At 41.7% G+C, this 26,988-nt stretch overlaps 8 protein-coding genes across 8 annotated transcripts; 5 read left to right on the top strand and 3 right to left on the bottom strand.

Annotated features, from left to right (window-relative positions):
• Positions 1-1,335: 1,335 nt before the first annotated feature.
• On the top strand, positions 1,336-2,537 carry SERLADRAFT_405891 (uncharacterized protein; the record flags this gene model as incomplete). Its single annotated transcript, XM_007314425.1, has 5 exons — positions 1,336-1,533; positions 1,733-1,803; positions 1,876-1,915; positions 2,077-2,418; positions 2,496-2,537. 5 exons carry the CDS (start codon positions 1,336-1,338, stop codon positions 2,535-2,537), a joined length of 693 nt encoding a protein of 230 aa, XP_007314487.1.
• A 5,512-nt stretch (positions 2,538-8,049) lies between these two features.
• Positions 8,050-8,214, bottom strand: SERLADRAFT_379906 (uncharacterized protein; the record flags this gene model as incomplete). The annotated part of the gene is made up of 1 exon (XM_007314426.1): positions 8,050-8,214. A coding segment is annotated over one exon (165 nt), but the record flags the coding sequence as incomplete, so codon positions are not given.
• Positions 8,215-8,411: 197 nt separating this feature from the next.
• On the bottom strand, positions 8,412-8,588 carry SERLADRAFT_379907 (uncharacterized protein; the record flags this gene model as incomplete). The annotated part of the gene is made up of 1 exon (XM_007314427.1): positions 8,412-8,588. A coding segment is annotated over one exon (177 nt), but the record flags the coding sequence as incomplete, so codon positions are not given.
• Positions 8,589-10,914: 2,326 nt separating this feature from the next.
• SERLADRAFT_434190 (uncharacterized protein) lies at positions 10,915-11,216 on the top strand (the record flags this gene model as incomplete). The annotated part of the gene is made up of 2 exons (XM_007314428.1): positions 10,915-11,042; positions 11,105-11,216. The coding sequence occupies 2 exons, from the start codon at positions 10,915-10,917 to the stop codon at positions 11,214-11,216; spliced, it is 240 nt and encodes a 79-aa protein (XP_007314490.1).
• A 4,444-nt stretch (positions 11,217-15,660) lies between these two features.
• SERLADRAFT_405892 (uncharacterized protein) lies at positions 15,661-17,942 on the bottom strand (the record flags this gene model as incomplete). Its single annotated transcript, XM_007314429.1, has 7 exons — positions 15,661-16,124; positions 16,291-16,845; positions 16,962-17,175; positions 17,260-17,363; positions 17,415-17,543; positions 17,634-17,723; positions 17,864-17,942. The coding sequence occupies 7 exons, from the start codon at positions 17,940-17,942 to the stop codon at positions 15,661-15,663; spliced, it is 1,635 nt and encodes a 544-aa protein (XP_007314491.1).
• Positions 17,943-18,859: 917 nt separating this feature from the next.
• Positions 18,860-19,246, top strand: SERLADRAFT_405893 (uncharacterized protein; the record flags this gene model as incomplete). The annotated part of the gene is made up of 2 exons (XM_007314430.1): positions 18,860-18,911; positions 18,969-19,246. 2 exons carry the CDS (start codon positions 18,860-18,862, stop codon positions 19,244-19,246), a joined length of 330 nt encoding a protein of 109 aa, XP_007314492.1.
• Positions 19,247-23,082: 3,836 nt separating this feature from the next.
• SERLADRAFT_413300 (uncharacterized protein) lies at positions 23,083-24,297 on the top strand (the record flags this gene model as incomplete). The annotated part of the gene is made up of 4 exons (XM_007314431.1): positions 23,083-23,538; positions 23,639-23,689; positions 23,931-24,047; positions 24,094-24,297. 4 exons carry the CDS (start codon positions 23,083-23,085, stop codon positions 24,244-24,246), a joined length of 777 nt encoding a protein of 258 aa, XP_007314493.1.
• A 1,190-nt stretch (positions 24,298-25,487) lies between these two features.
• SERLADRAFT_458680 (uncharacterized protein) lies at positions 25,488-26,783 on the top strand (the record flags this gene model as incomplete). Its single annotated transcript, XM_007314432.1, has 2 exons — positions 25,488-26,232; positions 26,287-26,783. The coding sequence occupies 2 exons, from the start codon at positions 25,644-25,646 to the stop codon at positions 26,643-26,645; spliced, it is 948 nt and encodes a 315-aa protein (XP_007314494.1).
• Between the last annotated feature and the right edge of the window lie 205 nt (positions 26,784-26,988).

Genomic DNA, 26,988 nt, shown 5'->3' on the forward strand with positions numbered 1-26,988 from the left:
TAGATTTTTCTCCAATTCTCACCCTTTTTACTAAAGTGTTTTGTTCTCAGATCATATTATCATCCTTTACCATTTCTGGAGTTTTTTTTTATATTTCTCATCAATTTATCAATGTAATACCCACAGACTTTTTATGTTACAATATATGTTGATGTTTGTAAAGATTCAATGAATCATCTGCTTGAATTCAGTATACTGTGCACATATTTAGGGCAGGCTTATAAGGACATTCAACGGCAGAACAGCAAGTCAAACATGCATCATAGGATTCACTGAACATACATTACAGACAGCACAAGTCCACTGACTTAACATTTTGATCACTTGACAGTATTATTATTATTATTATTATTTATCATATAACAAAAACATCACACCAGTGGCAGAGCCACGGGCTGGACCTTGCACCATGTAAAGTGCAACCATAGTTTCAGTGCAGCTTACATGCAATACTGTTTAATATAGCATGAAATTATTTTTTATCAACCATACTGTATTCCCATTGTAGTATTAGTTGAGATATGTACATATTGTTGTTATGGTGCCTAGAGCCTATACTATGTTACATTTTATTGTTGTTGCTGTATGGAGCCAGGCATATGTACGGTACCATTGGTTGTATAGCTTAACATCATACCGTGCGGACATTATGGCGGGCTGTGAACACTTTGGGGAAATGTTGTACATAGGTGGCTGACATGATAAAATTGGATATTGACCAGACCAGGGATTGAACCTGGAACCTTCTGGATACATGCCAGCTGCTCTACCAATTGAGCTATATGGCCAAGGTTATACAACATAGGATCTTAAACATAACATGCAACCACGGACGTCTTACACAGAATAGCTGCTGCATACTGGGCTGGCTTACAAATCAGAGGTATTATCCTATGGAGTATTGGTATGTCAGAGTATATTCTAACATGACAGTGGTATGTTGTGAGTGTTTGCCGGGCATGTGTTGGCTGCCCCATATTTTTAATGCTCTAACTATCTATTGGGAGCCTTGGATTTGAACTTCAAAAGCAGACACACGATATTGACCCAGGTAACTCAACTTTACAATGCGAGGTTTTTGGAATGGCAGGGACTTGCACAGCCTACTGGTTCCATCAGTGGTGGAGGGGGCAAAGGCTCACTAGTAAAGCTGTTCAGCACTAATTAATACTATTGAAGACGGCTTACTAGGAACACACCAGACCTTGCTCAAAATGTAATAGTGCATGCTACACCTGCTGATGGACCACAGCTAGAAGACTTATCAGAAGAGAAAGCTTCACAGTCAGCAATGGCACTCATGATACTAGTACGGCTGGTATTATCCCATATGCTATGCTGCTCATACAGACTCAGATCAAGGTCTTGCTGATTCTGATGTTGATGACAATGCTTATGAAAATCAAAAAGGCCCTATTGGCGGGGGTGGGGGATCAGATTCGGATACTATCCACTTGGATTTGGGTGCAGATGAAGATCAATGTACATATGAGCAAATTTTCAAAACATACAATGAAGATATGGAAGAACAAGGTAATTTTGACTGATATTTCCACGATAAATCAGTGCCACTATGTGGTGCCAGTGGTGATGATATGATACCCTCACAAGGTACACTGGTGTCTTCATATGTCTGACTCTTTATTGTTGATTGACCCCCAACCATCTTCTTCATTTCCTCAGCCATTTTCTCATTTTCTCAGCCATTTAATGCACTACACCACACTTCCAGCTTCCGGGATCATTTACCCAGTTTCACTTCTTTCTTGCTCTTCAAAGCAAAAATGGATTGCCACTACTAGAGTGAGGATAAGTCTTGGTGTTATTGGGTGGTTCCAATAGCTGACGTCTATTAACAAGATATTGCCTTACTAGTATGTCCGTGAACATCATGGCCAGCAATTTGGCCATGCAAGTTCGTGGTTTTGCACAGATATCAGCAGCTGCTATGGATGGTGACATTCCTTGGCATGCTCACTACTATTGATTATTGATGATATCTTGGATATTTCAAAGAGTGCGTTGTCCCGTGATAATACCTGTGTTTCTGATAATAAATAACATATTTTACTGTAGTTGAGGTTGGCCAGTTTTGCATTCCCTTTGCCAGACTGTTTTTGGAAGATGTTAGTTGTTTGTGCCTCTCAGAACAACCCTGACTTGATGTATGGCGTGGACCCTGATATTCCTGGCAAACTGATTGATGATTCATTACAACTACAACAAGTTGTTACAGACTTAGTGGTTAACACCATCAAGTCTTCTCTGTCCAAAGTTACTCACAAGGGCCTTGTCACCCAAAGTACGGAGCTCCTAGCATTGTATGATCAAAGTGTCACATTGGAGCTCTGTGTAACGGGCGCTGCTATTGGTGTTGCAAAGGACAAACTCAACCCAATTATTGATACATTCTGTCAGGTGGGCGACTCCACTACTAGAGTGAGAATAAGTGATGATGTCCTTGGGCGGTTCCCATAGCTGATGTCTATACTTAGGAATACGGTGGAATGGGTCTTGGTCTATCTCTCTCAAAATGATTATTCAACCTGTTCAGTATGCTCAAGGTCTTGCATCCGCTTTAATTTGCCCCCTAGAATCTAACACTGTCAGCCAGGAAGACAGACCTTTATTTGTTTCATTTTTCCCTCTCGACAAACCTATCTTCTCAACAAGTGTAGTCGGAGACAGGTATCATTTTTGTTATAGTTTAATGTTGCCTTACATTATGCAGGACTTGCAGATTCAGATTCCCTTTGATCCACAAGGGCATGTGATAATGCAATGTGCCAGGCCCTTGCGCTTCAACTATACCATAATGTGCAATTGTGCAATACAGTGCCCAAACTATCCAGGAATGACTTAATCATGGTGTTGAAGAACTCAGCAGTGGGACCAGGGTTGTTTACAACAAAAATGCCATGCTCAAAAGCCAACATTTCACGCCAATGTTCAGCTGTCAGACCAGCAATGACTCCCAGTAGCAGATTATACAAATTGGTGGGATTCAAAGTGATCAATAAAGTAGGGGTTCCAAATTTCTTAATAAGTGCTCAAATCTCATTTTTCCTGCACAGTTTGTATCTGAAGCTACTTTTTAGTTCCTTTGCAGCAAACTTTAAACAGCTCAACAGTTTTAATGCTCATCTCTGTTGCCGATTTGAAGGTTTGGCACCAGGATCACATTCCCAGGAAGATATCATGTTAGCCAGTTCAGGTGCAAGAAACTTCATTTCCTGCACAATTGTATCACACTCATGAGAGTTAACAGTGAATGATGTGTTCTTAGTAACCTCCCTTTTCTGCAGAATGTTCCAACATACATACATATGCAAATTGAGGATCTTTCTGGAACGGTAAGTCATGTTGTTTCAGCAAGTTGCACACCTGCTACTCAAATGATATTTGCTGATCAGGTTGGTGTTTTGGTTCGTTGAAGCCACCTATTTCCCAGGAATCCAAGTGAGGAAATAGGTAACCCATTAATCACAGGTCTCTGTTGTTGATAAACTGAGAATCTGATTGCATTTCCAGAAAATTTCCGCCATTAATTACCCGCGATAATGATTGTGCTTTCATTAACTTGTAGTCTTTGGGAGTATAGTCCCCTGCTGCACATCCAACAGTGTATATTAGCAAAGTATCAAGGTGGGCTTCATGTTGCACAGCAGATTCAATATCTCTTTGATCAGTGTAATCAGAGGTGGTAGCAAGGCTTCCATAGTCAAACTGTAAGTGACAAATCTTGACTGCTACAGGAACTGCCTCCTCAATGTCTTGCATACTCTCAGGATACAGGAAAGATTGTCAGCACTGAAAGACACACCCGCAATTATTTACCAAATGTTGTTCACAACAAGGAAATCAATCAAGGTTTGTATACGTCACTTTGACATAAGAACGGGCTTCAAAGATGCAATGTTTTCTCTTGTAGGTTTCACTTTCTAACCAACAAACAAAGCACACATAGTGTCAGAAATCTCAAGTCGAGAAGGGAAGGAGGTAAGGCTTGTCGCAGTTGTACAGAACCTTGGGGCATGACAGCAGCATTGCCTTTGATGTCTTTTTGAGACATTGCAGGATTGTAACCAAACTGACCAGCATTTGTCTTGTAAGCAAAGATATGGGAAGTTTGGTCGCGCAAGCCCAGGATACCATCATAATATCATACAAAGTAGCAGTCTCCCAACATTGAGATACATCCATTGGTAATTCACAAGTTTCATAGTACTGAAAGTTGGCAATGGCATCCAACAGTTGCTTTTCATCATGTACAAGACACCTTTTGCATGAATTACACACCCACATAAAACCATATAAAACCGGGAGCATTCAGGTTTTTCAATGCTCTAGTATCTAGTAATGCATATTGATAGGCCTCAAGGTTGTAAGTTGAAGGAACAGTGGGAACAGTGGGAAGCAGCAAGCATGCATTCTGTAGTAATTGTGAACAAAAATCATTGGCATGAATGCAAGACAAAGCAGATCAAACACTGCTATGACTATATACAGCACAAGGGGAGCAAGCCTGAGCATCATAAGTCAGTGTCTCTTGCCATTCAGTGATGATGGATCGCTTCAACTGCAGAGCTGGTGCAGGAGGAAAGAGGTCATCATCAGGTGCATCATTGACAAGCACATGTCTAGATTGCTGACAAGAACAAGTTGTGTTGTGCAACTCATTTCAAAGCTGTTGGACTGTATCATCATCAGGGAAATTTTTAGTTCTGGGATGATCAAGTCTGAGACATGAAAAAGGACGTTCAACCCACAAAGGTTCAAACAACAAAGTGGCTGGCAGACGTTGTGATGTACAAGTATGGGAACATAGAGTCCTTAACATCCAAACCTTCCTATTGTTAGCTGGCAGTCATAAATGATGGGCTGCAGCCAGCATGCAAATGTCAACATCACGCAGAAATCAAATTTATCTAGTAAGGAGGCTAAATCTTCAAAGCTCACAACAATATATTTGCCTTTAGGCCAACAATCATGGCGATGTATAGGAGCATGATTATAGATATTGAGAAATTTGAAGGAACAATTCAGTAGGTAGGTGGTGATATACAAGTGACTATCATCCAAAGCATGTACAGGGACATCGGTGATAACTGCTGGCATAACAGTGCTAACATCAGATCCTGATAACATGAAAATGTTTTTGCAGAGTCAAAAGTATATTGGGTATATTTCATTTTGCAAATCAAAATCAATCAATCCACATGTAAAACTGAACATCGTGTATTTGCCATCCAAAAACAAACACAAAATGTGAGTGACGTCCGTGGCAAAAAAGTGAGAAACACATACCAAGATTGGAAGTAGGGATTTGAGTAGCAGGCAGAGTATCCAATGTGAAAGGAGGTTGATTGACAGGATCAGAAAAATTGATATGGCCAACAGAGATCTACAAAGAAGATGTGTCGGCATTGGGGGTAAAACTGTTGGTTGCCCATGACAAGAGGTAATGGTGGAGAGGGAGACGACAATGAAGACAAGATAAAGCGGAGAAAGAAAAAGCACAGCCTCTGATTTGATGGAAATACAAATTGGGTATAAAGCCTCCTTGAAAGAAAAAAACTTCAATTGCAAAATGTAAACCTGGATCCTACGGGTCCGGGAATAAGAGTCTGTACGGGAACAATTTTCCGAGCGCTTTAGCGAGAAATTCTGTTTTTTGATTTTCATGCTGGTGTGCCGCAACACCACCCTTTGGCACTCAGACCAATACCACCATCTACCTCACCATGCCCCAGACCCGTCTCATGCATCAGGAAAAACCCTTTTGCTATATAGCGCTATATAGCCACCACCTATATATATAAACACATTCATAGAAACTATAGTACAATCAGTACAATTATAGCTCTTATAGCTCTTATAGCACAGTAGCAGGCAAAATTTTAACCAAGGGGAGAAGTATCTATAATTCCCTCAAACTCTGGATTAATCTAATAAACTTGTTCAATGATAGAAAGAGGCCAGAAGTGTTCGGAGTTAAGTATATTATTATAGGCAAGGTACTATAAGTGCTCTTATAGCCTATAGCAGCCTACATAGCTTTTATAGCTGTGAAGGTCATAGTTATAATATAGTTCAAGGTGCTTAAAAGGGCTAATAAATTATACAGTATTAAGTAATTGTGTAGCCTGTATTAGTGAAATAGTAGTTTGTATCCCTGATACTCACAAAATAAGAATAATGATTTATCCAAATATAAGTAGTGACAATGAGTAAAAAATTAGTCTAAGTCCATAAAAGGTCAATATATAACACCTGTATAATATATTTTATAAGCCTTTATGGTGTAGTGGATAAATGTGATATGTGGCTATGGGATGCTTAGTCACCCAAGAGCTGACTAGCAGGTTGAGAGTTCAAATCCTGTTTGTGTTAATTTCTTTTTGTCAGCCACACAACAATTTCCAACATCTATAAGAGCATTTATAGGGCTATGTGAGGCTCTATAGATGGAAGAGGTTCTATAACAGGTTTGACCACTATAACAGCTTTATGAGTACTTATAGTGCTATAGAGCTCTATGTAGCTACTCCCATTTTTCTTGATGTGAAGAGGAAGCTATCTTCACAGTTAATAATCCAGGATCTCCATCCTAAGCACAAACAACTTCAACACTCACTGAAAATGCAGCCTATTCTCCCCCAATTGGGCCCTGAAGGAGCTTATATCAGCTTTGCAATCAATAATGCCCCCCCAGCGGCCACAGATGCATCTGATACCTTGTCGAGCAAGGCTATGTGGCCAGGCAAGGACCAGACCCTGCTCGTAGATTATATTATAAAGAACTGGGAAGAAGTATGCCCAGGCCAAACTTTCCAGAAAGATTTTTGGAACAATTTAGTAGCACATTTAGCACCGCACCACACAGTAGGTGCACCCAAAACAAGGAAGCATTGCAGTGAAAAATGTAGAAGGGTAAGTCCAATGCACAGTCTCAACACTTCTAAGGTAATGTGCCCATCATAATTTTTATCACGTAGATCAAAACTACATACAAAAGCCTTAAAGGACTGATCAACCACGGATCCGGTATGTATTATGACTCGTCAACAGGTCTCATAATCACAGCGGAAAGCAAGACCCTGTGGAATGATTTTGTTAAGGTATGCAGACTACATAGTGATCACCCGGGTGAGTCGACTTACACAGATGCTAGCAATATCCGCTGGTAGCACCCTTTAAGACGAAGGGGTGGGCACTGTTTAACAGGCTCACACCATTACTGGCTGGTGCTGGCGCACAAGGTGTTACAATTGACATACCAGCACCTACTTATGCTTCATTTTTTTGTACTTTTACCTTTTGTTTCCCAAGTCACATGACTGATCATGTGACCATTTACTTTACTTTACATTTTCGGACTTTTCATAGTCACATGCTAGACATCGGACTTTAAACTTTATTTACAACTGTACAGTACCTCATGTATTTTAGTATATATACTGGAGCAATACATGGGGAGGGACTCAGCAAGTCCTCCTGTTGTCTAGCACAACAAACTTGTTGAAACCTGAGGGGTGATCCCTCCTTTCTCTCTTCTCTTTTGCTTGTCCAAGTTGTGCGCCAGAGTAAGAAACTCTTGGTCGTTACACAAGGTGCCCATGCTTTCCGTACACCTGAGGTCATAACAACGGGAGCAGCCATTTCTGTCACCTCGGCTCCTGCTTCAACCACCATCATTGCACATCCGTCAGGCAAATCTGCCCATTCAAATTTTACGGCACGTGTAGCACCCGGAACATTGTGCTCCTAGGAGAACAATGGTTACTCCATGGAGTGGTGGCTATGCTCCATGGAGAACAATGGCTGCTTTGGCAGAGACCGGGTTTATCCGGTTTTGTCATCCCTATAAGCCTTTATTGCTTGGAACCTTATTTTGGACGCTTTTTTGGCCTTATCAGTGCCATATCTCACCCAATCCTTATCTGATTGTCCCCAAACTCCTACCATTGTCTTCTACGACCTTGAAAACTCTAGGAGACTCCTCAGAGTGGTGGATTTTGAGTTTGATCTCCCTGTGAGCCCCTATCATTATCTGATCACCACTTCCACCCTATTATACTCCTCCACTCCCTGTGCTTCGTTTCTGGCCATACTTGGCCTATCTATTGCACCATATATTCGCTCTCCACACCTATATTTTGGGGGCAATCCATCCACTCCATCTGTCCCTGTGACAATTTCGATTTTTTTGGCCTATATTTTCGCTTTTTGGCATATCTGGTGCTTGCATAAAGCTCCAATCTTCTCTGCTCTGTCCATTATCAGATAGAACAAGCCTATAGACTGTGAAGCTTGCCTGCATTGCCTCAGTTTGCTGTTGCCCAGAGCCTCTCTCAGTCTGTGGTGTTTGGGGAGCTTAAGTCACTTTGTTGACTCATATACAAGCCTTTTTAACCAACACTGTCTCGAGGCGATTTCTCTGTTAATATCAGTGTAGTATTGAAAGGGGAACACAGGCGTAACCCTGTAGCATCACTAGGAGGCCTTAGCACCCTCCTGGACCGCTTTTGGACCGCTTTTTTGGACTCTTTTGGACTCTTTGGACCTTTTTGTGCACTTTTTGGACCTTCTCCATTATCCACCTCCACTGCTTCGCCAGCTCATTTCCACACCATGGATAAAACTAAATGTACTCCTCATTCATATTCTGCTCCTACTCATTGTTTTTGGTCATCTCCTAACTGCCATCATTGTAATCAATCTGCCATATCTGGTGCAAAATACCATTTTTCTACTGTGGTTGCAGAGTCGGCTAGAAATGCAAGCCTCCACTCTATCCATCCCTCTGACTTACACTGCCCTCTCCAGCTTGATGCCGACATTGATTGGAATGCAGACACAGGTGCCACTTCTCATATGACACCTCATTGTCACTGGATTTGCAATTATGCACTATATTGTGTTCCCATAAAGCTAGCAGATCATATTGTTGTTTATTCAGCTGGTATTGGTACTGTGGTGTTTAACCCTATCATCAATGGCAAGGAATCAAGGGCTGTAGAATTCTCCAGAGTGCTGCATGTACCAGATCTTCAAAATAATCTCCTCTCAGTCTTGTACTTAACTCGTCAAAGTGGTTTTAAAGTCATCATTTCATCTCAATCTATGTCCTTCATACGTGGCAACACTCTCTTATTCACTGCAACCATCAACAACAATAATGCTGCATTCCTTGATGGAACTACTGTTTCTTGTGTTGAATTGGGACACTTTTCTGCAACAATTCCACTTGACTTAAACCTTTGGCATCAAAGATTGGCTCACCACCACTATGCTGATGTCAAGAAATTGACACAAGGAAACCTTGTTACTGGAATGACACTTGAGTCTAAATCTACTCCTGATCCTATCTGTGAACCATGTCTGTCTGGAAAAATGTCTGCCAACCCATTCCCTTCATCTTCTCATCGCTCTGCTCACCCTCTAGACCTCATCCACTCTGATGTACACCAAGTCTCCTCCCCTTCATTCTCTGGGTATCAATATTGGGTCACCTTCATCGATGATTACACTTGATTTTGTGTTGTTGTCCCTTTGAAGGCCAAGTCAGATGCCTTTAATGCTTTCAAGAGTTTCAAGGCTTATGCTGAGACTCAATTGGAGCGAAAAATCAAGGCTCTGCGCAATGACAAAGGGGGAGAGTACATCTCCAAGGAGTTTGAGCAATTCACAGATGATCATGGCATTGTCAGACAGCATACCACCCGGAATAGGCCTCAGCAGAATGGAGTTGCAGAAAGAGCAAACAGGCTTCTCTCTGAAAGAATCACTACCATGCTTTCAGAGTCTGGATTGCCTAATATCTTCTGGGGTGAATGCCTATGTGCCTTGGTGCATATCTGGAATAGGTGTCCCACTGATGCAGTGGTCAATGCTACTCCTTATCAATTGTGGTATGGACATAAACCAGACATGTCACACCTTTGTGTTTGGGGGTATACTGCTTATGTGCATGTGCAAAAGGATATAAGAGGTGTCTTTGGCTCTCACATGGAGAAATGTGTGTTCATTGGTTACTCTGCTGGGTATAAGGGTTGGAAATTCTACAATCCTACCACCAAACACACTATTATCTCTGAGAGAGCTGATTTTGATGAGCGCTACTTCCCTGGCTTGAAATCAACTTCTACCACTGCCATTCCTACTCCACCTTTTCCACCTTCACTTCCCATGCCTTTGGGCCTGAATGAGGATGTCCCTGCACCAGGTCCAGGGGTAGATATTGACCCACCAGCTGTACTTCAGCAACCTCAGCAACCTTAGCACTTGCCTGATTATGGGCCTGATTTGGACCTTGATGCAAAACCACCTGTGAATCAACCTCTTGAGCTTCCAGATCACCCTCCTTATCGCTCACCTTCTCCTGACTTGCCTATTGCACTGAGACGCCCTGCAAGGGCTAGGAGACCACCTAGACCATGGTGGCTTCAACACAGACAACCTACTCCTGCCATTGAGAGTGATAACAGTGATAGTAGTGATTCTGAGGCAGTTGATGATGAAGTGGCACACTTTGGAGACTCTGCTGAGCCTAGGTCATTTGCAGATGCAATGAAGTGTCCTGATGCAGATAAATGGAGAGAAGCAGCCATGGAAGAGCTCCAAGCTCATGAGCACAATTGAACTTGGTCACTTGTGGAACTACCTCCTGGAGAAAAGGCAATTGGTGGCAAGTGGGTCTTTAAGTTCAAGCACAACTCTGATGGCTCCATTGAGCGCTACAAGGCCAGATATGTGGCTAAAGGTTACAACCAGCGCCCTGGCTTTGACTTCCTTGAAATATTTGCACCCACTGTTCGCATCTCATCTATCAGAGTTATCCTTGCAATTGCTGCCATCCACAACCTCCATTTGTGCTCTATTGACATCTCTCATGCATTTCTCAATGGTGTCATGGATGTAAAGGTCTACATGCAGCAACCAGAGGGATTCCATCAAGGTGGTCATAATCTGGTCTGCCAACTCAACAAGGCCATGGGACCAAGCAAGGAGGCAGGATGTGGAACCAGAAGATGCACATTGTGCTTGAAAAACTCGGATTTAATTGCACTTACTCTGACTCTGCCATTTATGTGTTTGATAGAGGTGAAGTGCGCATTATTCTACCTGTCTTTGTTGATGACATGACACTGGCATCCACATCCAATTCTGCACTTGACCAAGCTGTCAAGGACCTCTCGTACTTCAGAAAGTGAAGCCTTTGCTAGCTGGCTCCTGGATATTGGTGGTGGTCGTGAAATTGCAGGAGATGGAACTATTGAGCTCCCCACCAACATGCTTATGCCAGAAAACACCACTACAGTGTTTTCAGATGGGCAACTTTATGTTGCATTGCCTTGATGCACTTCAGGAGGGAGAATAAAAGTGCTATTTCCACATGGTTCAAATGACAGATGTACCGTCAATGTGGTATATCCCAAGATTCTGACTGGCTTTATCTGTGACTGGCAAGTAGATTTTCCCCCAATTTTCACCCTTTTTACTAAACTGTTTTGTAATCAGATCATATTATTATTTTTTACCATTTCTAGAGTCTCTTTTTTTTTCTCATCAATTTATCCATATAATACCACAGACTTTTTATGTTACAATATATGTTGATGTTTGTAAACATTATATAAATTATCTGCTTGAATTCAGTATACTGTGCACAAGTCTAGGGCAGGCTTATAGGAACGTTCAATGGCAGAACAGCAAGTCAAACATGCATCATAGGATTCAAAGACTTAACATACTTTACAGATAACATAAGCTCACTGACTTAATATTTCTTGATCATTTAACAGTATTATCATTATTATTATTTATTATATAGCAAAAATGTTGCACTACAGTGGCAGAGCCACGGGCTGGACCTCCTTGAATGAATGATGAAGGTGTTGTGTGACTTGGGGCTGTCTTTTAACGAGGTCATCTAGAATGATGATGTAATTGTTGTTATGTCAGATAAAAGGGTGGGTAATGAGTTCTTGCCTCGTAATGAGGCAACTCTACACATTTTGATGCAGCATATCAGACATACATATTATTAAAAGGTTGAAAAAAAAGAAGTCTACTACAAAGAGATAACTTCATTTTCTATAGCACATGGATGTACCACTCAACAATGATTGGACTAGAAAGCTTCCTCTGGTTGTGCTTTTGACCATATTTGTGCACTGTGCCATTCCAGAACTTGCTATGTTTAAATTTGTCAGCAGAAAAACCAACAAGACTGTACGCACCATTATTTGGCAGTGCGTACACAATCTTGTGTGACCGTTTCATGAACAACCAAGCCATCATTGGCGGCGGTGTGGCACTGCACTGTTTTGATCCTATGCAGTCTTTGTTGCCTTGCAATATAGAGCTGTATCTCCCTGTTTTGTAATTGAAGAGCATGATAGAGAGTTTGAGGGATAAATGTGGATATCAAGTTGCTTTCAGCCTGACTTTAAGCAAAGAAGAAAAAGATGACACAGACATCAGCAAGGTAGCAACTCTCTGCAATGAGGCATATACTATTGTGTTATTAGCATTAAATGCAGCAATAGCAATAGCCATCAACCCAATCTTTTGATCTGCTTCAACTATAATGATGAACTTCATATCTGCGCATGGGTTTTTCTCTGCATATCCAGCTTTGGCTCGCAAAAAGCAAGGTCTTTTAAATCCCCTGTTTTATCCTCATGACAATAATCTGCCTCACTACGTACTGGAAACACTTGGCAAGTCTCAAAAAGCAGGATATGTTATAAGGACCCATCCAGTGCAGTGGAATGCAGAGGCTCACCTGTGTTGTGTATATCAATTGTGTCTAATGAAGGCCCAGCACACCCATGACAAAACATGTATAACACTCTTATTTGATGATGAACAGAAAGGTGTTGAGGCAGCAGAGAGTGGAAGGAAGGCTTTGATTAAACGCCAACATGTAATCAGTGAAACCTATAACGATGAATTCACGATGGTGTGGCGTTTAGGAGGACAAGGATACTATGGAGATTTGGATTTTGTTGACTCGGCAATGTATGTTGAGGTCAGGGGAGTAGTAAAGCCCATGTGGTTGTAGGTGTATGTTTGACGGGAAGTTAGTAATCAGTATAATTCAGAGGGTGTAAGGGGTATACTCTGTACATTGTTAAAGTAATGGCAATTGTGGCACACAGTGTAGTGTGTACAAGTACATTGAAAGTGCAACAGAGAATTGTAACTCTCCCTACCCTCCACTAGTTTTCTATCATACATCCATTACCTCTACTTTGTGCAAGTCATGGAGTGTAATAGCCAATAATTTAGGCGTCACCTGGCAATTTTGGTTGTAGTGTGCAGCTTTGTACTCGGTGAAGTTTTGAGTCTCGTAGATCGTGTTTACAACAACAGAATCAGGGGGAAAGATGTTTGTTGCGCTAAAATGTGTAAGTCTAACTTGCTTTCTAATTTGCCAAACTGTATGACTCACGTTGTACTCCAAACAAGTGATTTGATCCAAGTGATTGATACGTGAGTACTCATTTCAAAACTCCCCTGAGAGTTGTTTATTCACTTTCTCAGGATTGGATCAGTGCATAATAGCCACACTTGCAAGTGATTTGGCCCTTGACAATATTACATACACGCTCTGAAGTGTTCTGCACATAGCAAGGTCAACTATAACTTTGGAGTGGTACTACATAAACAGTTGGCTGGATTCTGTTGCAAATCATTGTGCAAGTTTGTAATTGAAGGCATCCCTTGTCTTTTTTTCAGATACTATTATAGGTGTGTCCTTGAAATCAGCTAAAGAGTGAGTGTCCATATCACAAATCAAACACAATAGAAGAGGATTGTAGTCAAAGTAATCATAATTTCCACCTGTGCCTGTTGAGCACTCATTGGGTCATTTTCATTCCAAGCCTGACCACTTTGTATTCTTGCTAACAGGTTCACAAATTTAGGGTCAGTTGCTGCTCTCCAGTTTTGCGGAGAATGACAACTTGTTTAACTTGCTTCCATAACAACGTGCAATATAAGGTACTCTGACCGCCAACGGTTTGTGCAGTATTGGGAGTTATCTGGTTGACAAGGTTGTGACAAAACAAGGATTTCTCTTTAACAGGTTGAAATTGTCCAAAGTTGCCAGTGAATATCATGTTCACACCTCCAAAAGGTTTACCAGCATTCAGGTGGTCCCAAGCCTTTGCCTGGCTAATCCGGTGAGATATTTGGCTCAAAAGTTTGGCAGATATCATTAAAATCTCATCAATGACGAGGTATTTAATGTTTCTCTAGATGTCCTCAAGGTCTTGTCTCTTTGATTGCCACTTGGTCTGCGGCAGAAATGTCAAGGCATGAATCATATATCCTTCAATGAGAACCGCCGTGCATCTTGTTGCGATACTGAGCAGCAAACTCTCATCATAACCTGTATGGCGGAAGAACTCCACAATTGCTTTGATAATGTGGCTTTTCCCAGCACTGCCCACACCTGCAATGTAGAGTAGTAACTGTTTGGGAGACTGTGATATGCTGTTTTGGCATACAGTGGACAATGCATGCTCTTGCTCTTCATTGCCTGTGATCCCCATATCATTCATAACATCATTCAGGTGTGTAAAGCCTGATATATGTGGGTCTCTGACAAAACTGTTGACATATTCAATGTTCAGTTGGTTGTCAAGTGTGTCAAATGACACATGAGGAGGAAAATCAACACACTGTCTGCAAAAAGGACATTCAAGAATATCAGGTTCCAGGTGATTGCAGGTTGGACACTTTCATTTGCAGTACACAGTTATTAAACCAGCATGCATCTGAACTTCCGTGAAGTCTGCCCCAGCAACCTGTGAGCTCTTACCATGTGGAGGTGCAGGAAATTGCGGTATGTTGTCAAGTAAGCCTGCTCTTTGTGCAGCCAAAATTGTATCATTCATGTTTGCGTGTACAGTGTCAGGTTAAAAAAGATCATTGTCTGCTTGTGCTTATCATCAAAGCTATCTGTGCCATCAAGGTCATCTGACATTCCAAGCACAAGTGCCTGAAGATTGGTTAATGTCCGCCAAAAACTTCACCATGTAACAAAGAACTAATTGGTTTTGCCCATCTCTCCAACTCAAAGCGATCCCAAGCATCTCTGCATTCATTTTTAATGTCCATGTTCTGGATAATCAGTCTGTCTTTTGCTGTGAAAGGATACACTTCATATGCTTCACACCATGTTTCATTCTCACTTTTAAGGTTAGTGGCCAACCTCCAAGGTTTAAACAAGCAGAGCATAACCCAGAAATAGGCATTATTATTTTCTTTGTCGCTAAGTGAATAGTGGGGAAGTCTGGGACCAAGTAGCAAGGTACCAAAGGTAATATCACAAACCCTTAACATATGAGTTGTCACCTGTGGGTGTGATGGATGCAAAGCTCCTCTGTCATTTTCAAGACAACCTTTTCGCACTTGTCTACTGTTTGCAGCACCATCTTGTCCATCATCCATGTCAAGACCTGTTCTGCAATTTTCACTGTGGATATTAAGTTTGCTCGTAATCTCAGTAAACTGCCACAGTGACGTAGACGCAAAATATTCTTTGATAGGCCACAGAGTATAATCCAAAAAATCACTGGCAATTGAAGGAAGACCTTCAACAAAATTTAATTACAGGTCATCATTGCTTTCATATGTATTTCCTCAGAAATCTGTTTCTGGAAGTTTGTGAAGATCATCATCAATGTAGAGCTCAATTTCAGGTCCGATCTGACTGCTATCATCTTCAAGTTGGATGGAATGAGAGCTCAAGTCATCCTGCTGTGAAGCCTTAAAGTGAGTGGCCATATATTTATCAAATTGTTGCCATTTGATCATTTTATATGTATGACTGGTGTAGTGGTCACCACCGCCCACCAAGTAACTCATCACTTGTTGGTGGGACAATTCCTGTCTAGTCATAATGGCGTTAACTGTTTTGGTAAACCAACTTTTGTTGACAGTGCCAGCCATGGGCTGTAGACCCTGAAATTTTTTATTGTTTTGTTGAATGGCATACAACACAGCCGCCAAACTAATGTGAGCGGCCAAAGAGCTCTTTGTTATGTATTTGGTCACATAATAGACAAAAGCTTTAGCAGATTCTCCAGAGCTGATAAACTTAATGTCTACGTAGCAACGAAATAAGAATAACATAAGATGTGTGAAATTGTTGATACAGGGGTGCAAGCGTCTAAGTAAAATGGACTGTGTTTCTTTGTCTACATCTGTTAAAGCTTGTGTACTGCCTGCCATCAATCCACATATGGCAAAGTTGATCATCACAAGGTTCACCAGGTTTCAAGTATTTCCAACATGTGTCAGTGTGTTTGTGCCAATTGCACTCAATTGCTAGATCTCTGACAGTTTGGCAGAATGCAATTGCAAAATCCTCATTTGTCATGTTTACAGATTTCAGTTCGTCATTCAGGCAAGGGTCAGCAATGTGAGCTTTGCAAGGTCTATGCAGAGGTTCTCCAGGGGTCTTGGTTTGAAGAGCATCCTCTCCGGGCAGATGACTATGGATGATAGACTCCAACCAGGTGAACATCAATGTCTTGAACCCATCATCTGCTGACATATGGTCATGCAAGTCTTGTGGAGCCAGATTTCCTTTTAACCACAGCAACATGTGGCAATGAAGGGATCCACGGCCTTGCGCCTCAACCATCCCATAGTGTGCGAGACATGTACCAAAAAGGCCAGCACCACAACCATATCTTACAACAATGGTCAAGAATGCTTTAATGAGAGTGTCAAAAAAGATGGCTGCAGAGCCAGGGTTATTGGACACAAAAACTCCACACTCAAAAGCAGTCATGTTTGCCCATTGTTTGGGAGTGAGGCCAGCTATCACACCAAACAAAGGATTAAAAATATCAGCCGGGTATAAAGTCTGGAACAATGCCAGGGTGCAAAAACGCTTTATCAATGCACAATTTTCATTATGATGACACAATTTGTACCAAAACTACCCTTCAGGTCTTTAGCTGCGTGCTTTAAACACTGGAGCAACTTCAAGGCTTGTTTTTGTTGCTGGTTAGATGGCTTTGTGTTTGAATTACACTCCCAGGTAGCAATCATGTCAGTAAGCATGGGCCTGACAGATTGCATTTCCTCCACAATGGAATTTTGTTCATGTTGGCTGATAGCAAATGAAGTGTTCTTGTTCACTTCAGCCTTTTGTATGATGTTCCAAAAAACATATGCAAAGCAAGGATCTTTTTGGAAAGGTAATTCATGCTGTCTTAACAAATTTCTCACTTGCCTGTCAAAAGATATCTGGTCAGGTCTGCGGTTCAGCTCATTGAAGCCACCAATACCCCATGGGTCCAAATTTGGAAACAAGTAAGTGAGCAAGCCAGGATCTCAGTCATTTATAAAGTGAGAGCCACTCTGCATTTTCCAAAACTGCCCACCATCAATAACACGGGCTAATACTTCCGGTTTCATAACCTTCAAATTATGAGGGGTGTAGTCACCAGATGTGTAACCAATAGTGCCCATCACCAAAGGATCCATGGCAGGATTTGTAGTAGGGTTAACATCTGTCCCATCCATGAGGTTGGGGTGCATGTCACATTGAGCAGTATAATCAGCTATCACTGCATTTACACCCTGGTCAGAATTCAACTGACAGATCTCCACAGCAATGGGAGTGGCTTCTACAATAGTGTTTTTGAGTTCAGGGTAGAGATTGTCAAGGTTAGTTTCACTAAAGGAGAGGCCTGCAATTTTACACCAAATATTGTTTGCCACTAAAAAGTTGATCAATTGATGGACCCGCCTTTTGGAAATGAGAACAGGCCAAAGTCCTGCAACATTTTTGCAAGTCGGTTTGACATCCCATCCAATGAACAAAGCACACATTGCATCAGCAATCTCAGCACAATCAGGGGGTAAAACAGTTCGCAAATGAACAGAGTCTTGAGGCATGACAGCCACATTATCATAGTTATATTTTTGCAACAGACACATATTTGAGCCATATATAGGGCTATCTTTCTTGTGCGCAAAAAGGTGTGACAATTTATTGGTGGAAACACAATAGACCAAGGATGTATCATAAAGAGTTGCATTATCCCAATCAGTCAATACAAACATGGATAAATCAGGAATAGCATAGTACTGGAAATTTGCAATGGCATCCAAAGGCTGCTTCTGAAGTTTCACCAGGGAATGATGACATGAATGACAAACTTTGAGATGACCGAGATGTGTAACATCTTCAAGGGCTCTGAAATCAAGGAAGGCATGGTGATACAGTTGAAATTTGTAAGTGGTTGGATGTGTTGCAGTTGGCAGACAAGGATTTTGTAGCAACTTGAGACATATAGACAAGGTGTGTACCCTTAATAGAAAAGCTCAACTATTGCTGTGCAAACATATTGCACAGGGAAACTGTTCCTGCTGCTCGGAACCCATCTGATCTTGCCACTCTTCAATAATAAGCTTAAACAGCTAAATTCATATTGATAGGCCGGAAATTTGTAAAATCACACAAATAGGACTTTAACTGAGCTTTAATATTAGACTAAACTTTAAAAAAAGGCTACACTTGGTTTTGGCTGTGGCTGAGAGCATGAGAGCTCTTGAAAGCCAAGTCCAAGACTAGTACTTTTATAGTGAGAAAAAAACAATGTAAATGGACAAAATATTGTTCAACATGAATTCCATATCGCGGGTAAGCCTATGGACATGAATATATAAGTGCAAGCAGTGGTAGAAAAAAAGAGACACTCACCCTAATGGCCTCTCAACCAGCCAACCCCAACTATGTCAATAATCCACAGAACATGCATCGCCTGCCGGGGGGGAGTATCCATTACTTCAGGCTCCTCTTGGCTATGCTGGCTATCCCGCAATGGCAATCAGATATCTGAATCATCCCTTTGCCATGCAGTATGACCATCCAGGTACGCATTTGGTGGTTCAACAAGGCATTTTACCAGCTGACACTTTGGCTACAGTAGGGAGTATGGGCATCATAAAAGCAGACATCCTAAGGTCCTACACCAGACGTTGCATAATGCCACTTTTTGGACTGAAAGGAGGAGAAGGCCATGAAATGGCAATAAATCTTGATGAGATCAATAAAAGCAAGGCTGGCAATGAGATTGAGGTGAAGTATGAGGACCAAGTTGAATTTATTGAAATCCATGATGAGCTTGAAGAGGATGGAGTTATTGAGGTTGAGGATGGAGAGGAAGAAGATGAGTATAACACTGGGTCAAATGCAAGCGGAATGTAATAACAAGCTAGCAAGAACAAATAAGCCTTGAGACACAATAATAGAAACTGATCTTTGAGTAGCCCTAATAGCCCTGTAAATAGCTTACTTCTTCTAGAATAATAGAACATCAATCACATGTTTAGTCAATTATGCAATGTACTTGCTATGCCTAAACCACCCATAGACTTTCTCTGGCATGATGGTCAAATGAACTGCCTCCCAGATCAATGCATATGAATCACACATGGGGCCTTCTGTCTCCCCAAGTGCATAGTTGTGATTGTTCCTCAATCATGCTTTGATTGCTGAAAACACCTCTTCGATGGGATTGAGGTCTGGTGAATAGGATAGTAAGTATAGTAAATGCATTCCTCTGGTAGATAGAATGTTAGTTAAAATGAGTGAGAAATATAAAATATGACTTACTGCTCTTCAACAAGCTCTCAAATACCGAGAACTTTGTGGATTGTCACATTGTAAACGACCAGAACTGAATTGGGTAATGGCCAAGGCTGCATCTGGGCCAGTGTACCCTCAACAAAATCCAAGAAGGCATCACCTGTAAAAGGACAATCAAGGACCTCGAGGTGTAAGACACCACCCAACAAGATGGCTGGTAAATTTAAATATCAACGACCACAAACAAAAAAATCCCTTTGACAAGCACAACCTCTGTGTGGGGCCCATGCAAATGGAAGGTGTAAGGTGATCCGATTGAAGTGGGTTTAATCTGCTAATACTAGCTGTTCTGCTTGAAAGTGGTCACCAACTAGCATCTTGGAAAGTGCGCAATCATCTTTATCATGCTTGCAGGCAGGACGGGTGACCTATAAACAATTTTTTAAAACAAAAAATAAAAAACAAAAAAAACATAATACTCACCTTTTTCATGGTAAATCCCCCCACCTCTGCAAAGTCCTCAATATTGTCATCAATAAGGTCTGCACACCACAAACTTCTCGTAGCTGCCCTGCAGTTCACTGATCATCATGTATGGCTGCCTTTCTATGCAGCCCTTCAAGAACTTGTTAAGAGTTAAACTCATTTTTTATACTAAATATTGAATTACTTACCGTCGCATCTAGGCTGGTCAATTTTCTAGGCCTTCCTGGGCACGCCAGTATCCTTTTGAGGCTTCCAGTTTCTCGGTAGGTTTGGTGAATCCTCCTGACAGTTCTCTCACATATTCCTAGGTAGCGCAAAATTTGACGGTTGGGGACACCAATATTAATGGAGGTTGAGGGTGATGGCCTTGTGTTCCTTGTGGATGTGGCGCCTCATGTTGTCCTCGAGGTTAGACTCTGACAGAGTCTGATGCCAGTCATTGGCACCGCAATATAATTCACACTCTGTTTAGCCCGCCTGTGCGTGTGCTCTCACGTGCTGGTTTATTGATATGAATTAGCTGTAATACGCCAACAAAGTATAATTTAATTCCAGACTTGGTTACTTTGGTCCAGTTTGACACAGCATCTAGCTGGGATAGTATCCTGGAGACTTTGATCCCAGTTAATAAACTAGTAAAGTGGCACATCTAAGTTTTCTAAGCAGCTTTAAAGCTGTACAGTTTGGGAATAGCCTCAATTCAGTGTGTCATCCCCCGTTGTGGTATCATTGTGTTGCCATTTTTGGACAACCAATATCTTTCACTATGATAAGATCACTCTGAAACATAGAGATAAAAGATAGTATATTTTCCACCTATCTAACAATCTAATCTATCTATCTAGCTAGCTAGGAATTCATGATGTGTAGACTAAAACTAGGTATGAGAAGCATTTCCAAAAACTACATTACCATGTGCAATGATACAATCCACAAGTGCTTCATATCACATGCACAAAGACAGATTGAACATTATAATGTCATCAACAATATGAATGATGTACTTGTAGGTGTCACCTAATTTTTAACAAATTGTGACATCTATTTATAGTATGAGAAAACATGCATTAGCCAGGGCTTGAACCTGAGACTCCAGCTTTCATGGTCTGGTGCTTTACCAACTAAGCTACCAAGGCATACTTGGAAAGCATACTGATTGGTTGCATGCCCAGAAGGTCCAGAATCACTGTACACGGGTGCGGATCCCATTGTGTTGTGATAGCCTCCCTCACCCGTGATAGAGTGATGATGGATTACATAATAGTAATAGCACTAACATGGATTACATCTCATAACTATAGTGGGGCTGACAAATTATGACATTTGTTTATAGTATGAGAAAATATGCATTGGCCAGGGCTTGAACCTGGGACTCCAGCTTTCATGGTCTGGTGCTTTACCAACTAAGCTACCAAAGCGTACTTGGAAAGCATACTGATTGGTTGCATGCCCAGAAGGTCCAGAATCACTGTAAATTCTCTAAAGCTATGGGACTACGGTTGCACTTGAGTGGGAGTGACAAAACCGGATAAACCCGGTCTCTGCCGAAGCAGTCATTGTTCTCCATGGAGCATAGCCACCACTCCATGGAGTAACCATTGTTCTCCTAGGAGCACAATTGTACTCCTAGGAGTCATTATACTGTAGCGAGTAGCACCTCCGACTATAAGTAGTAGGGGGTTTAGTATAGGAATACCTCAGTCGTTTCTATAGCCTCTCGGGCAGCGGCTGAGGTATGTTACATTACATTTATTAGAGATCACCTTAAACTAACATCTATTGTAGTTTCACTTAGGTAAATAATACAGTCATTTCTATAGCCTCTCGGGCAGCAGCTGAGTTTTACTTAGTTTTATTAGTAGCCTTAGGCTTCTTGATAGCACCATCAGACAAGGTATTAAGACTGCGTCTGAGAAACTTTTCAGCCTGTAAAATACAATAGTCACAAATATATATTTAAATATAAGGATTTGCAAGTTCAGCATACCTGTTTCACCGCATGAGGTGGTGGCAAGGAGTGAGCACCACGCTCGAGTCTCCTGATTGCAATTTCATGCTCAAGTGCAGTACAACTCCTCTTCCTGATATATGTGGGTATATTTTTTGGGGGAGGAGAGCTGAAAGGAGGAGAGCATAGTCAAATATTGGGTTGCTCAGGAGGTGATAAGCTGGTGGCGCTGGAGGGTTGGTCTGATTTGAGACTAGAGTATGTGTCACTTCCAGAGAAGTTTGAGGTATCACAACACAATGGGATCCGCACCCGTGTACAGTGATTCTGGACCTTCTGGGCATGCAACCAATCAGTATGCTTTCCAAGTACGCCTTGGTAGCTTAGTTGGTAAAGCACCAGACCATGAAAGCTGGAGTCCCAGGTTCAAGCCCTGGCCAATGCATGTTTTCTCATACTATAAACAAATGTCATAATTTGTCATGAGGAAGGGATCATGTTGCCTAGAGAAATAACAACAGGAGGTGAAGGTATATAAGTTCAGCAAAGGTGGTGAAAGGGGGTTAGAGAAACTTGCAAAGACTTGGAGAATCAGAGTTTGAAGGACTTGCACTGCAAAAAAACCCAAATTATGCAACATGGGAATGTCCCGAACGTCCGCAGATTCCTGCCGCATTTCAACCAGATGTTCACCAGATATCAACTGGCTTGAATGAATACCGAATGCACAAATTGTGCTGCCAGCGTTCACTGGATTCTACTTGGATTTACACCACAATACCCTTCGTTGTAATCTGGAGTTACCAATATCAAGGTATTATCATTTTGCTATCCTTGAGTATTACATAATATAAACTGACACTGATCCCTCAATATAGATTAATATCCTCCTGCTTCTCTGAGTTGCACTTTGATAGACAGCAAAGAAAATGTCGCTGTATAGTTTACATAACCTCCTACATGTACATAGCATAAAACTAATGCCACCATCTCTTTATGGCCCCCCAAAAAAATACTCCAGATGTCCTCTCACACAACACTCCAAGCTCCATCAGCCGAACAAGCACCTAACAGAAATATTGTGTTACTCAAAGCGGCTGTAAGAGACATTGAAGAGATGAAGATTACTCACCTTGCATTCAAGGATCTAACAGACAAAAATGTCAAGATTCTGAATGCCAAAAACCTCCTCTTGAAGCAGGACAATCTGCAGATGAAAGCCAACATTGAAAACCTGAAAAAACAGGTTGACTTCTTGAAAAAAAACTTGGGTGTAGAATGTGTGGAGTACGACAATGATGGAGAGGACCAGGCAACCGAACAAGTCAATAACAATGATGCAAGCACAACACAGTCACTTACCGACACCAATATTTCCCTTTCCAACATTGATCTGTCGAGTGTTGATTTAGAGACCCTGCCACCGGAACAAAAAGAGATTATAAGCCTTGAAGTGGCTGACTCAAAAATTGTCAAGGTGAGTAAATATATTATGCAAACACTACAATAAAAAAAACTAACCTATAGCTATCAACAGGATGCTATAAATGAAGCGTTCATGAGAAAAATGGGTGTAGATAAACCGGAAGCAAAACACTTACCCAATTTCCCCTCCTCTATCAGGCAAAGTATGTGGCCTGTTGATCAAGCTACAAATCAGCCGTTCCTTCGGTTCAAAGGAAAATGCTAGCAGATGAAGCCACGAACAGTAGCAATTTAGTTGCAATACAATCTTGGATAGTCAACAACGCACCTGCAGAATTTCCCACCATATCCAGGATGCTTTGACTCTTACTTCCCAAGGACCTCAAACAATGAATCCACCTACGTTTCCAATACATGTCACACCAGTTTTGTCTCAATACACAGAAGGTCCAAGCACGTGAGAAAGAGTCTGAGGCAGCTCAATTAATTGATGATGATGACGATGAAATTGCCATCAGTGTACCTGTATCTAAAGCACACAGAAATTCCCGTGCACAATCAGTGAGTTTGAATTGATAAGAATCAATTATAAGCTTACCTGTGCTAGAAATGTGACCAACGCATACGCAAATGGCCTCTATTGGCATACACTGACCCGAAATATGATGCAGCATTCATCATCAACACTATGTCTGACAATGAGGATGACCCTGATTATAGGCCAACATCAAATGAACCTAAGACATTCAGGACAAGTTGAGTGGATATTTCAGATTGTTCGAATTCGTCTTGAGTAAGGGAAGTCATTTTTGAGTTGGTGGTGTAATATGAAGAATAATAATTTAGTTTATTTTCAAGACCAACATAGTTATTCTATTTACAAGTTAACTAAAATACTAAAATAATCAATCATGTTGATGCGAACTCAAAGGACTCTAGAAAACGACCAAGTCCTTCTTGAGTATCTAGTTGAAATGTGCAGGAAACCTACAGATTTTGTGTAGATTTCCAGAACCGAACATCCAGAGCAAGATTCGATTGAAATGTGCCGGAAATGACCGAGTTTTCGGGACATTCTCATGGTTCATAATCTCAGGTTTTTCGCAGTGTTGGGGGCGCATTTCTTGTGTGTTTCTCTGGCTATTGATTTCGTCAAGATTGCTCAAGATGCCCACACAAGTCCAATGTCCCAATTGTCACAACTGATACAACAATTCTGCAGATATAGTTCAGCATCTGAACAATCAAACAAGCTGCTGGGCTTGCACAGGACATCCAACTGCTTGCACCAGAACTGTTAATCCTGTTACAGAAGTCTCCAATTTCTCTCGCCACCCAATCACAGTTTGGCAATGGAAAGCCCTACCCTTCCTGTACAGCGAAGCACACGTTGGCTCGCATCCTTAAAATGTCGCTGAAAGTTGATCCGTGGAATCTAAACAATTTTCAGATAGCAGCAAAAGAACTCGGCCTTAATGGTGTACATCAACCGTTTTGGAGGAATTGGCATCTGGCCGACCCCTCCATATTTTTAACACCCGAACTTTTGCATACATGCCACAAATTTTTCTTTGACCACATTCTTGTCTGGTGCAAATAAGTCCTGGGCCACCAGGAGCTGGATAGTTGTTACAAAAGCCATCACAAGCGAGTTGGCTTTTGCCACTTTGACAAGGTGTCAGACAGATGACCAGTCGCGAACATCACAATATTCAGCACACTATAGTGCCCACAATCATTGGTGCTGCTCCTCCTAACTTTGTGCGGGCCATCCGTGCAATGATCAACTTCATCTATGCTGCACAATATCCCATCCAAACAGCCAGATTGATCAATGCAATGGTTTGTTCTCTCCAGGAGTTCCATCAATATAAAGATGCGGTATTGGATGCAGAAGCTAGGAGTAGGGTGTAGCACGGGTATGGGTCACACCGCGGGTTTAGGGGGGACGGGTACGGTGGGTACGGGTACACCCGTGCTACACCCTAGGAGGGGTAAGAAGGGGACAATTGAGAATTTCTGGATCCCAAAGCTTTGAGCTTATGCAACACTCTGCCCGCTCAATCAAGAACAGCGGAAGCATCCCTCAGTTCACAGGAGACATTGTCAAACATCTTCTTATCACGAATTGCAAACATACGTTCCAACAAACCAACCATGGGAGGGACTTTATCATTCAGGTCGTCAGAATACTGGATCACGCAGAAAGGGCGGAGGATGTTTGACTTATATACGCTACTGCGGTCCAGCAGTAACAGCTTTGTCAACATGGCCATCGCCTCAGAGGACTATAAATGTGCCGTGTTGCTCGCTGATCATGAGGTCATGAACACAGACCCTCGGTTTGCTTGGATATCATCCATACTTCCATTAGAAACTCAGATCAGGGGTGCCTGTCCCGTTCAAAATTATTTCATCAAGGGGATACTTTCTAATGAAGCATCCGCCGCTTTTCATCTCACAGCCTTACCTAACCAAAAACAGCTGTTGCTTGAAGAGACCAGTGCTCTATACGGATTGAAGGACCTTGTGGGGGCTCTTTTAGAATACTCTTCCCGTTATCCTGGATTCACAGGGACTCCGAGCTTTAGCGCAGCTCACGTATGGTTCAAGTTTAGAGTGCAATTACATTCTGTGTTTGACGAGAGCATCATCATGCCGAGTCAGCTGGCCCAGGCATACTCTCCGAGCAAGGAGTTCCCCTGGGGCAACTGTGATACTGTGTTATTGGCAGGTCAGGGAAAAGGTACATATTGTCAGTGATTGATTCGGAGACAATACTTATTTCTTGTTTTTCCAGATCCTTATGTGGTCCAAGTTCAAGCAGTTCTTGTCCCGATTGCCTCTCACGGGGTTTCATTGCTACCGTCTCTCCTCCAGCCTCTTCTCTACATCCAATATTTCAAGGTCATCGCGAATCCTTCTGACCACACTGAGGTCAAACGAATGCTCCACGGAAATCCACAGCGCCAGCATGAGCGTTTCAGGAGGATTGTCCCGCTGGCAGAGGTTGCTCAAGCTGTCGAGCTGATCCCATTGTATGGGCCTACAAAAGATCCCAGTATCAATGCAACCAATTCGCTTGAGGTGCCAACATGTTTCCTTCTGAACTGTTATTCAGATAAAGAAGTATATTGCTCTATGTTGGTGGACGACTGATGGGTATGATGGACAGCTTGATTGTGGAGTATTAGTAATTGCTTCAAGTGTATTTGTATTATGCCGCATTATGATTGTGTTTTCTATATGTCTGATGTCTGATATCGTTTTTTTGTTATCTTGTATCAATGATAATTTCGGTTCTCACAACGTGAAATCTAATCGCTGAGATATATGTTATCATAGTGAGATGAATATTATCAGTGTACGATTACAGTAGATATCATCTCAGAATCTCCATCATCCACAACAGGCAATCCCCGCAACTTTCCACCAATCGCATGAGTTGGCGCTAGAATTTCAGAAGCTCCGACTTAGCCACTGTCAAGTCGTTTTGGCATGT

This window comes from Serpula lacrymans (genome assembly GCF_000218685.1).
Source record: "Serpula lacrymans var. lacrymans S7.9 unplaced genomic scaffold SERLAscaffold_3, whole genome shotgun sequence".
Taxonomy (NCBI): Eukaryota; Fungi; Basidiomycota; class Agaricomycetes; order Boletales; family Serpulaceae; genus Serpula; species Serpula lacrymans.